The 12,681-nt window shown below is 40.9% G+C and overlaps 1 protein-coding gene across 5 annotated transcripts in view; it reads left to right on the forward strand.

The window, feature by feature from the left end:
• The window catches only part of HACD4 (3-hydroxyacyl-CoA dehydratase 4), a 46,040-nt gene that overhangs the window by 9,764 nt on the left and 23,595 nt on the right, over positions 1-12,681 (forward strand). For 2 of the 5 annotated variants that reach the window (XM_081569889.1, XM_081569928.1), the window contains exon 1: positions 11,897-11,991. The exons of the other annotated variants lie outside the window; for them this stretch is intronic. In XM_081569889.1, the coding sequence (XP_081426015.1) occupies positions 11,954-11,991 (38 nt within the window). In that variant the 5' untranslated portion in view covers positions 11,897-11,953. Of the gene's footprint in view, positions 1-11,896; positions 11,992-12,681 lie in introns of those variants that run through there. 5 annotated transcript variants of the gene reach the window in all.

A 12,681-nucleotide genomic window follows, 5' to 3' on the forward strand; every position in this document is an offset into this window, starting at 1 on the left:
ATTCATCCCAGATGAAGCCTCAGGATCCTTTTGACTCCAGAAGCCTAAGACCAATTGATTTGCCATGAATTATTTTTGTCGTCTCCAATTTAGAGCACAGTCCCCCTAATCTTGTAGCTCCTTCCTTTGCCTCCACTGGTTATGTGATCTTTGGCACATTTAACCTGAGATTTGCTTTTCTTACCTGTAAAATGAGGATTATATAGTTATCCCACACTGAGTCTGTAATAGGATAATGTATATGAAAATACTATGAAAATATATACAATAGTTTGTTTTATTCTATTCACTTTAATTGTTATCATAATTGGCTTTCTCCTTCAAAAAATTCTGGTCTGCCTTCCACACAGTAGTGCATCATTTAGTACAGAGCCTGCACATAATTGATTCCCTATAAACGTTAGCCCTGCCCCACCCCCACCATCTCTTTGTGACTCACACTTAGTAATGTTACTCACTCATCAATTGTTGGTGTTCACACTATCATCTGTCCCAGTTAAGTAAATTATAAAACGTAATGTCTCAAAGAAAATTAAAAAAAAAATTTTTTTTTAAATTTCCGTCTCCACTGGGTTTTTGTTGCTGCACAAGGGCTTTCTCTACTTGTGGCAAGCAGGGTTACTCTCTAGTTGCCATGCTTGAATGTCTCATTGCAGTGGCTTCTTTTGTTGCAGAACACAGGTTCTAGGGAGCATGGGCTCAATGGTTGTGGCACATGGGCTCAGTTGCCCTGGGGGCACCTGATCTTCCCTGCCCAGGCATCAAACCCATGTCCCCTACTTTGGCAGGCAGACTCCCAAGCACTGAACCACCAGGGAAGCCCTCAAAGAAGAATTTTAAAACTATATCTCAACTAGTCTCACCAGAAGGGCTTTCTGCCTTTAAGCAATTATTTGTGGTCTTATATCCAGGCACTGAGCATAGTTCATCCTCACTTCAATCCACTGACCTCTCCATGCCTTTCCAACATGGACCATTCCATGCCTTTGACAAGAATGTTCTTTCTACCTGGACAATGTTCTCCAGCTCACCTCCCGCAAGACCAGCTACTCTCTAAGGATGTCCCTGGCTCTTCACTACCATCTCCATTCCCAGAGGGATGACTCAATCCTTCTAGAGTTTTCTGCAGACTTTTATTATAACTCATCACACTATATTTAATGGCTCTTATCACACCCCTAGAGGTCCTTGCCCTCTTCTGGTCAAGATGTGAGCACCTTGAAGGCAGAGGTCCTAGTTCCTTTTCTTCATTGTGTCTATATCCAGAGACCTACATGGCTAATCTTCAATAAAATTAGAAGGAAGAGTGGGGACCAATAGCATCTTGAGTTTCATTAGTTCATAGCACACAAGGGATCACGGCAGCTAGTGGAGAGCGGGTCGGGATGATAGAGACTGATAAACATTAATCACAACAGCAGCTAAGATTCATTGAGCATCGAAAGTTGCTAGCCACTGTCCTAAGCCTTTTACATGAATAAGCATAGAACTGAGGCTCAGAGAGTTAATCAGCTGCTTGAGTTTGTAGGGGGTAAATCTGATCCATACCTAGCTGGCCTGGCTTTAGCATTGGCTCTCTCCATCATTCTGCTTTACTGCTGAGGAAGGAAAAGAGGTTGTGAGTAGAAAGGACATGAGCACAGCTAAATGGCATGATAGGAGAAGAAAGACAGATTTCACGCATTTCACAATTCTGATTTTTCTAGGAAAAGAAATTAACAAAAATCTCAATGTACGTAATCACTTTAGAAGAGCTTTGAAATGCAAGTTTGTGATAAAGCACAATTAGCTAAAAACAAAGCCTTGAAAACCATAACAAATATCTGAACAAATGTTTCACCCAGAGACAGTCTTGCTTGATTGGAACAAGAACAGGCAACATAACTAGAGGAAGGAAAGGGATGAGAGATGCGATGCATAGAATATTTTTTTTTATTTGTTTGTTTATTTTTATTTTTTATTTTAAATTAGTTTATTTATCTATTTTTTAACTTTACAATATTGTATTTGTTTTGCCATACATTGACATGAATCCACCATGGATGTACATGTTTTCCCCTTCCAGAACCCCCCTCCCACCTCCCTCCCCATCCCATCCCTCTGGGTCATCCCAGTGCACCAGCCCTGAGTGCCCTGTATCAGATGCATAGAATATTTAAGGCAAAAACATTCAGTTTTGTTTTCACTTGACTGATTGTTGGTCTTTCACAGGAGGTAGTTTATATTCATCGTGATTCTAAAACAGAATGTGTGAATTGATGACCAAAGATGCTACAGTTTTGTTTATCATTGAAAAATAGTAAACAATAAGTGGAAAAGGTCACAAGAAATTAGGGGGATCCTGAAATGTCTTGCAAAACCAAAGTTTCCACAGATACAAATTCAGAAGGGTGGAGATGGTGTAATCAGAGGTGATCCACAGCCAAGCTCTCTCCAAGGAAGGAGCACATTGTTGAGGGGCCCATGATGACCAGTTGGAGCTTGGCATCGTGGTCCTGAATGCTACTTCTCTCCCTGACTGCCTACTCGCTGGACTGTCACTTTTGTAGGAGGGGAAACTAGAAGATTTTACAACATTTTGAAAACCTAGGAGGAATTTCCTCTGAGATACCTAAAGGACAGGAGCAACTTCGGATTCTTCCAGGTTTCAAAAGTTGACCAGTTTCCAAAGAAATGTGTTTTCATGGCCATCCAAGAAATGCTACAATGGAGCTTCAACATTTTGAAGACTGAATGTCTCCTAATACCCTTGGAACTGTCGGGGGAGTGTGTAATTTCCTTGATTCTGTCTCGCCACATCAAAAATTTGAAGCGACGGACCAACATTATAGCTCTCAGATGGGTCAGTGTTACAGCTCTTGGACAGATCAGTGTCAAAGCTCTATGTTATAGCTCAGTTTTATTTAGAAAATAAAGGAAAATACATCCTTGAGGCATGAGGGCATGATGACCCAAAAGACTCGAAGAGAAGAGAGAGAGAGAGAGAGACAGAGACAGAGAGAGTCCCCCCTCCCCCACCCCGGCCCTTTGGCTCCTCTTTTTATACGCTTTTTCTCCTTCCCCTGGACCTGCCCTATGTAAATTGGGCTAGTCAGGAGTGCTGTTTTTTCTACCTGAGGTCCTCAGTCTGGTCCTCAGACCTTCCTTTGTTCTATTTTCTCAGACTTTTCCCTTCCTTCTCTTTTAGCTACCGCCATTCTGGACTCCTTTTTCCTATTCTAACTACCTAACATCAATAAGTCATAAACGTGAGCTGGGACAGAAACATATCTTCCACCCTAGCATCATCCCAATCCTGAGCATGCTCTCTTTCTATTCTGGACATTACATGTATTGATTTAAAAAATGCACAATGTGAGAGTTGTAAGTTAAGTTTTATTTGGGGGCAAAATGAGGACTGCAGCCTAGAGACAGCTTTCAGATAGCTATAAGAAACTTCTCTGAGGGGGCGAGGGCAGGAGCTAGGATATATATGAGTTTTGAATCAAAGGACAGGGGGTTGGGAGCATCAAAATATTGCTGTTTCTTTAAATATCTAAAAATTTAGATATGCCAAGTTAAGGAATTTAGAGCTTTTCTATGTATGGAAAGATGCAAGAATCCGAGCTCACTGAAATCACTCTTTTGATATGAACCTCAGCAATCTGGTGCCAATATCTTGTATTTTCATATCTTGAGTTTTCTCCGGGCTCAGCATAGGGAGTGGCTGCTATCTGATGGCTGCTAGATGGCAGGTATTCTTTTCAGCCCTGTGTTTCCTCAGGGCTCACCAGCTCACGATAGAGGGCTGCAATCACTGATGACTATGACATCTTTTGTTTACTGATATTACATTTCTCACTGTGATTTCAGAAGAGGAGAACAAAGGAAAGCATGGGAATGAGAAGATAATGGTGGATAAGGAGAAGTGGGATAAAAGGAGAAGGGGGCAAAAGAGGATGAAAAATAGCAACAACTTCAGATATGCAGATGATACCACTCTAATGGCAGAAAGTGAAGAGGAACTAAAGAGCCTCTGAATGAGAGTGAAAGAGGAGAATGAAAAAGTTGGCTTAAAACTCAACATTCAAAAAACTAAGATCATGGCATCTGGTCCCATCACTTTATGGCAAATAAAAGGGGTAAATGTGGAAGCAATGACTGACTTTATTTTCTTGGGCTCCAAAATCACTGTGGATGGTGACTGCAGCCATGAAATTAAAAGACGCTTGCTCCTTGGAAGGAAAGCTATGACAAGCCTAGGCAGCGTGTTAAAAAGCAGAGACATCACTTTGCTGACAGAGATTCATATAGTCAAAGCTATAGTTTTTCCAGTAGTCATGTGCAAATGTGAGAGTTGGACCATAAAGAAGACAGAGTGCCAAAGAACTAATGCATTTGAACTGTGGTGCTGAAGACTGTTGAGAGTCCCTTCAACAGTAAGGACATCAAACCAGTCAAAGAGCCGACTCATTGGAAAAGACCCTGATGCTGGGAGAGATTGAGGGCAGGAGAAGAAGGGGATAACAGAGAATGAGATGGTTGAAAAGTATCACCAACTTAATGGACATGAGTTTGAGCAAACTCTGGAAGACGGTGAAGGACAGGGAAGCTTGGCATACTGCAGGCCATGGGCTCACAAAGAGGCGGATATGACTTAGTGACTGAACAACACAACAGCATGTGGTATGTGATAGTATTCCAATTTTATTTTCTTCTTAATGGATTAATCAGGTATATGTGAGCCTTTTCTCGTGGAACTGAAATTTCAGCTTTGTCAAACATTAAATTCCTACATCTGTTGAAATCCATTCCTGGAATTTTGATTGTCTTCCATTGTTCAATTTGTTTGTTCCTATACAAATACAGTATCTTATACTTTATTGTCTGGCAGTGCATATCCTCCTCACTATTCTTCTTAATTAATTTTTTGGCTATTTTTATAAGTTTATTTCCCTGTATGACTTTAAGATTATTTTCTCCAATAAAAACCTTTTCTTAGGATTCTAACTGTAATTGCTTTCCATTGATAGATTAATCAGAGAATATTTAAATTTGGGGGATATTAAGGATTCCATTCAAGAAGATGGTATAATTTCCAATGTTTCATTTTTTAGTCTTCCACAATAAGATTTTATAACTTCCTTATTAAAGAATATGTATCTTTCTTCTTTATATTAGGTATCTTTAGTTTTGTTACTTTTGTGAATGAAATTATAATTCTATTTTGTTTTAAACTGATTTTTGCTTTTATAGAGAAAGGATTGAAAAATTTTTTAAATTAAGGCTCATATCTGGACTTTTGGAAATGTGGGACAAGATCACCAGCCCTGTAAAGGCAAACCTGAGCTAACAAAATTATCAGTTAGGATTAATGAAGTTCAGTCCCAAATTTCGTTGTAAATTTCTGTCTCCTAGTAGCTCCCTTACCTGGCTATTCTCTTACTTGGACAACTATTTTGCAGTTCTTTTCTGTTTTTCCTTGACTGAATTCTGCTTGTCATCATTCAGTGCCACTCTTGCCCCTCAGGCTAGCCTGAAAGGATGCTGCTTCTTAAGTGCAGGACCAGATTCACCCTATCTCACAGATAATCTGATAGACATCACTCACGCAATCTTAGCTATTATGGAATAAGACTTTTATACCAGTGATGTAAAACAATTAACTATCTCTACAACGGTCTTAAAAGTTATCTGTGCAGTAAAGATTATTTCTAATAGCAGATAAGAAATCATTATAATCTCTAAGGATGGCCATTTAAATGTGGTTAGATTTGGCTCATAAACCTTATAAATTAAGAGGCTAAATCTCAATGCAAGGTTAGCCTTCAACAATAATGTCTTAACATTAGGGAAGTTTCCTTTATCTTCTCTTGACTCTGGCTTCTAATATGATAATAATGCGATTTAGTCATCTTGTCTTCCCCCTACTGCTACCCTCTGCAAAGGTCCAATCTCCACTACTCCCAATACCCTCAACCAGACACAGAGAAATCAGACTTCTGTCTGAATAACAGGCAAACACAAGCACATCTGATTTATGACAGCTTCCTGCTTCTGTGTAGACAGTTCTCATTTAGAAAACCAACACTTCATATTGAGTTTAATTTGGCTTTTTGACCTGGCTCACAATGGAACTCACTACTTCTGAGTTGATCTCCCCTCCTCCTCTCAATCCTCCTACCCCCTCACCCCCATCCCACCAATCCACTTACTATGACCTCTTCTATAACTTGCTCCCAATCCAGAACATACACTGAACATTTTACTGCTGGAAGTCTAACTCAAATTTCATTTAGGATGATCATTTCAGTTCAGTCCCTCAGTCGTGTCTGATTCTTTGCGACCCCGTGAATCGCAGCATGCCAGGCCTCCCTGTCCATCACCAACTCCCGGAGTCTACCCAAACCCATGTCCATCAAGTCGGTGATGCCATCCAGCCATCTCATCCTCTCTCGTCCCCTTCTCCTCCTGCCCTCAATCCTTCCCAGCATTAGGGTCTTTTCCAATGAGTCAGCTCTTCGCATGAGGTGGTCAAAGTATTGGAGTTTCAGCTTCAACATCAGTCCTTCCAATGAACACCCAGGACTGATCTCCTTTAGGATGGACCGGTTGGATCTCCTTGCAGTCCAAGGGACTCTCAAGAGTCTTCTCCAACACCACAGTTCAAAAGCATGATAATTCCTTTTAATTCCTTTGTCTACCATAGCTTGGGGCTTCCCTGGTGGCTCTGATGGTAAAGACTCTGACTGCAATGCAGGGGACCAGGAGAAGGGAATGGCTACCCACTCTAGTTGGGTTGGATGGCATCACTGACTCAAAGGACTTGAGTTTGAGCAACTCTGGGAGATGGTGAAAGACAGGGAAGCCTGGAGTGTTGCAGTCCATGGGGCTGCAAACAGTCAGACACAAATGAGCTACTAACACTTTCACTTTCACCATAGCTTGACCCCTCTCCAACCATCACAACTCTCTCTGCTCCATCCCCTTGTTCTGTCTTCCCCAGGTTTCTGCCCAATTTGATAGGCATGGATATGACTTAGTGACTAGGAAAAAAATAAAAACCAGGGCTCCACCTTCAATTGCTGGAGCAAGAGGTTCATCCCATTGGCCTTTGGCAAGGGACCCTGACTTTGTTTGTATTTGAGGCTTGGCAATTATCACATTTGATCCTCAAAAGGGAAGCTGACTAGGGTCCGTAATCATATTATTTTCACTTTAAAAAATGAAGGAGCTGAGACTCAGAGAGGATTATTATTTGTCCAACATCACATAGAAGTGAAATCTAAACTTGAACCCAGGTCTTCTGACTGAAAATTCCTCACTCCCTGAAACAATTTCTTTCTGTTTCTGAGCATAGTTTAAAAAAAACCCACAACAGCCATTTAAAAATGACTTGAGGGAGTTTGGGATAAGCAGTTGCAAATTATTACATATGGAATTAATAAACAAAGTCCTATTGTATAGCCCAGGGAACTATATTCAATATTATGGGATAAGCCATAATGGAAAAGAATATAAAAAAGGATGTACATATGTATATAATAGAGTCACTTTGCTGTACAATAGAAGTTAACACAGCATGGTAAATCAACTGTACATCAATAAAAAATAAATTAAAAAATACCTTGATGTGTACAAACAACTTGAGGATGGATAATGTGTCTTTTTGTCTTTAAATGCATCCAATCTCCCAAACAGCTATTAAGAGCTCACATAGTACAAGGTCAAGCACGATATATTTTGATAAACAAACATTAATTCTGGGAAAGTAAACACAAAGAGCAAAATGAAAGTATCAAATCAGTCATAAATAAAGAAGTACGAACATTAACATCTTTTACCGTTGATGGCACTTATTGAAAGTCTGTATTTGAGATAAGGAATAGATTGTGGGTTTATAGAATATCAGAACCAGATCATGGAGATCTCTATGATCTTTTTATTTAATCCTCCTCAATTAACAGAATAGCTAACATTGAGAAGGCAATATGGAATAAAACAATCTGAGAGGCAAGACTTTTGTTTTTCAGAAACTCATTATTCAAGGAAGGAATCTTTCTAGTCAGTATTCTTTGGGGACCAGCATTTCCTACCATTATGAAGCTGTAAAAATGCACAATATGAGCTATGCTCATCTATTTAAATATCCAATAAAATTCAATAACTTTTAGATAAATTAATGTTTAAATTGCTTCCCTTAACTTTATCCCTTTAGTTGTGTAACTTTCCTTATTCAAAAAAATGATTAAAAAAAACATTGCAGCTTTGCTTTTTGACTCTGTGTATATCGTACAATCACAAAGCCTTAAAATTTTAAAGCCGAATACATTTTTAAAATGTCTTACCCTAGACTATCAAAAAGCAACCCTGCCATTAAATTGATTTGGATATACGTTAACAATAATAATTTTATCTAAAGAGATCAATATAAAAATGATCTTAAAAGTATTTATATCTGTGACCCAAATAATGTTTCCATCATTAGAACACTAAACCTTATCTAAAAATTACTGCATTAAGTTGGTTTTCTGTGGGTGGCTCCTCTAAGTAGCTTGGAAAGTGAATTAATCTAAAGAAAGCAGTTGTTAGTAATCATAGACAACGGCATGGAGCAAGAATAAATAGAAAGGAAAATTGCATGTGTGTTTAAATAAGACCTTAACGGTATATAACAGGGATAACAGTTTGGAATTACACTAGTGTGATTTTCTCTTTTGCATTTCTTTGTACGTCACCTTCTTCCTAGCTTGCTGGCTTTGCCTTAGATTTGGGCTGGTTGTAGCAAAGCTCCAAAGGGATGGATTGAGTTTCCTCTCAGCCTCAATATGCTCAGTCTTTTTCATTTTGGCTACTCTCATAGATGTGTAATGATATCTCATTGTGGTTTTATTTTGCATTTCCCTAATGACTAATGATGTTGAGCAGCTTTCATGTTGTTGTCATCTGTGTATCTTCTTTGGTGAAGTGTGTTCAAATCCTTTGACTGTTTTTTAATTAGGTTGTTTGTCTTTTTATTATTGAGTTTTGAGGGGTCTTTGTATACTTGCATACAAGACCTTTATTAGTTACATGCTTTATAAATATTTTCCTCTCAATCTATAGCTTATCTTTTCATTTTATTAAAAGTGACTTTTGAAGATCCGAAGTACCTAAGAAATACTTGCTTAGATATTTAAGAAGTATCTGAAATATGAAAGGTTGGATCTAAGACACCTCTGCCTAACCAAGGGGCACAAGGATTTTCTCCTATTCTTTTTTTTCTAGAATTTATATAGTGTTAGGTTTTACATATAGTGTCACATTTACATAGAGTGACTCATATGTAATAGAAAGAAAATCAGTACTTGCAAACAAACACTGAAAAATCACATGAGAAAAGTTAATATAGCATGATGGTTAAGAATTCAATATCTGGATATGGACTAAAGTTTTTTTTTTTTAACTTTTAATTTTGTATTGCAGTATAGCCCATTAACAATGCTGTGATAGTTTCAGGTGAACAGCAAAAGGACTCGACCATACATTCACACATATCCATTTTCTCCCAAACTCCTCTCCCATTCAGGCTGACACATAATGTTGTCAGAGTTCTCTGTGCTATACACTAGATCCTTGTTGGTTATCAGTTTTAAATATAGCAATGTGTATACGTCCATCCCAAGCTCCCTAACTTTCCCTTCCCCTGGCAACTGTAAATTCATTCTCTTAAGTCTGTGAGTCTCTTTCTGTTTTGTAAGTAAGTTCACTTGTATCATATCTCTTTAGATTAGAGATGGACTGAAGTTTTAATCTCAATTCCAGCATTTAAATAGCTGTGTTGATCTTGGTCAAGATATTTAACTGCTTTGACCTTTTTCTCTCACCTATAAAATTAGTTAAGAATAGTTCCCACTCACTTCATAGGGTTGCTCTGAGGATTAAGTGAGATAACTCATAGAAAGCACTGTAAAGCACATATCGTGTGCTTTACAGTGAACCAAGAGATTTCTTTGAATGCCAGTACTTCCTGTGATATTCACTGAGAGCAGAGATTCTGGAAAATAATATAATCGTGTAAACTAAGAGATTTTTATAATGGCTCCTGCATGGTTGAATAAACCAATTACACATCTGAACATATTTGTCTTGGAATAAGACAGAGGATAGATTGGGGAATAATGATGTCCAAGAAGTAGAAGGTTTAGTCTTCTGAATGGAGTAGCAAAGACAGAAGCCATTTAAAGGATGAATAGTTTAAAGTTCTAGCAGAGAAGTAGAAGCAATGCTTTGGATCAGCTGGAAAAGAGTGATAGTTGAGGCTGAGAGTGTGTACAGGCAAAGGTTACAATTTTATGATTAATGCCCAAGTAAGATAAGATAACTAAGTAAATATGGCAGGAATTTTTCACAATGCTGGAGAAAGAGATCTCAACACAACTTCAACTAGATTTTTGATGCTTGTGAAATAAGAGATTGGACCACATAATCTCTAAGGTTCTATGTGGATCTAGCAGCCTGTGACATTTCCAACCAGTGATATGGGACTGGGTGTGGAAGAGAGAGAGGCTGTGGTCCTTGAAAATTCCAAGTGGTTGAAATAAACAGGAATTCAGGATAGAAAGTTATCAGAGTATAACTGGTTCCTTGTAGAGTCTTTTGTCGGTAATGGAAGAAAAGGGGGGCAATAGGGCACTTTTCCAGGATCTCTGCTCTCAGTGAATATCACAGGAAGTACCAGCATTCAAAAATGAGACTGCCAAGGAATGGGAGGGAAAAAAATGCAGGAACAAGATGACCAATAGATGGATGGATAAATATCCAAACTCAGGATATTCAACCACTGGATTTAATTTCTCTTAAGATCACTGTGAAATGGTATACTTTGTTACTTTTTATGTTTGGTTTTAAAAAATCTTGAGCCAATATGTTATTGCCATGAAAGTCAGTCATTGTCTGCGTGGAGATAAAGCCATATGTGGAAGTGTCTGTGCTATGGCATAAAGGGGTGGCAAAGGGAAAAGACGGTCCTGGGTAGACCTTGGAGGAAATAGAGTGGGGGTGGGGGGAGGAGGGGAGGGTACCTAACTAGAGAGAGAGAAAGGAGGGAGGCGCAAGCAAAGTCCAACATGGCACCGGGAGGAGGGGTGAAGCTGGTAAATGCAGTGGACTTGTGGAAGAGAAGGAGCAGGTGTAGATGGGGGCTGTGCTTGATGATAAAACACGTCAAACACAGTTTGATGACTGCCTCTTGGCAGTCTTTCTGCCTTCTTCTCTCCCCTCTCTCCAGGCCATCCAGGACTTTCTTCCTCTCTTGCTGATTGGCCTGGGCACTGATGACACCAGTGTTTGCTTGTAAATCAGTTTCCCCTTTACATTAAATGCTCCCCAAGAGCGAGAACTGAGTGCACCCAGGAGAGATTAACGGCAAGGGAGTCTGATACCTGAGGAATCAGGCCTTTTGGCTGAAAATGTGTGAGGGAAGGCGCGCTCACAAGCATCCTCGCGGAATCGTGACTTTCACAGCTGAGGGTCATGAGAGGCGCCCAGCTGGGGCTCACGCATCCCAGAAGGCTTTGGGACCGCTTGACTGCACGCTTCTGGAGGTCAGGGGTCAGGGGTGGGATGTATTCACTTCGTCTGGGAGTCTCAACCCAAAGACTGGGAAGCCGGGTAAGGAGCCTGGTGAACCTTAGTTTAGGACTAGGGTGTGTTGGGATCCCCGCCAGGCCAGCCCAGCCTCGCGCACCAGCCGAGCTCCGGCAGGCAGTCGTAGTGCTGCTGGCTCCCGCCGCCTCAGGAACTTCACGAACTTGGTTTTCTTATGGTGCCCATTGCACGACCTGGGGCTTTTTTTTTTTTTTTGGTGAATTGCTCAGTGCGGAGAGGCCCCGCCCTTCCGCGCCCGGCAGCGCAGCCGCCCAGCCACTCCTCCCGCGCTCCCCGGCGGGTGTTCCTTTACTGACGGCGCTGGAGGACTTGGTGGCGGCGGCCCATGGGACCCGTGGCGCTGCCCGCCTGGCTGCAGCCCAGGTAGGACGCTCGGCCCGGAGGGAGGGGCCGCCAGGGGAAGGGGTGCGGGGGTGAGGTGGGTGGTGCCCACATAGTTCAGCGGGGCGAGCACCCGCCAGCGCCGGAGCAGCCTTACGTCTCTTACAAGCTCCCTGGGGCTCTGGACAGATATTAGCTAATACAATTTTCTCGGCAACCCTAGGAATAACTGTTATGTTCCCCATTTTACAGCAGACAAAGGACAGGCTACGTGGCCACCCTTCCTTTTCGTACGGTCTTTCTCCTCTTCCCGTTCCTCCGACCTGGAGCCCTTCCCTTCCCTTTCCTTTTCTCTACCTGCTGCAGAAGCACCAATCACACGTGTAGATTTCAGGGGCCCCGGTTCCAGAAAAACTGATTCAGTGATATGAGGGTAGAGCCTGGAGTGTCTATGTTTATCCCACAAGCCAAGTGACTGCTGTAGGTTTCAGGGAGGCATTCCTTTCCCCTACGTTTTTAGTAGTGCTGTAGTCATCTGTAGGGGTACCCGAGTGCTCTCATCAAGCTACATTTTATCTGCTTCTCAGTTTATTTGCTTTATTTCTCAGACGTTTCACATCTCCAGCTAGGAAAAAAATGTTGTCTACCCAGACCCGGCCACTCCCGCCACTTTTTAGAACCAGAGACAACACTTCAAACAGTGCTTCCTCTGACGTGTATCTGTTCATCTTT

Source organism: Giraffa tippelskirchi, chromosome 1 (genome assembly GCF_054371585.1).
Source record: "Giraffa tippelskirchi isolate mGirTip1 chromosome 1, T2T-mGirTip1v1.2.pri, whole genome shotgun sequence".
In the NCBI taxonomy this organism is placed as follows: Eukaryota; Metazoa; Chordata; class Mammalia; order Artiodactyla; family Giraffidae; genus Giraffa; species Giraffa tippelskirchi.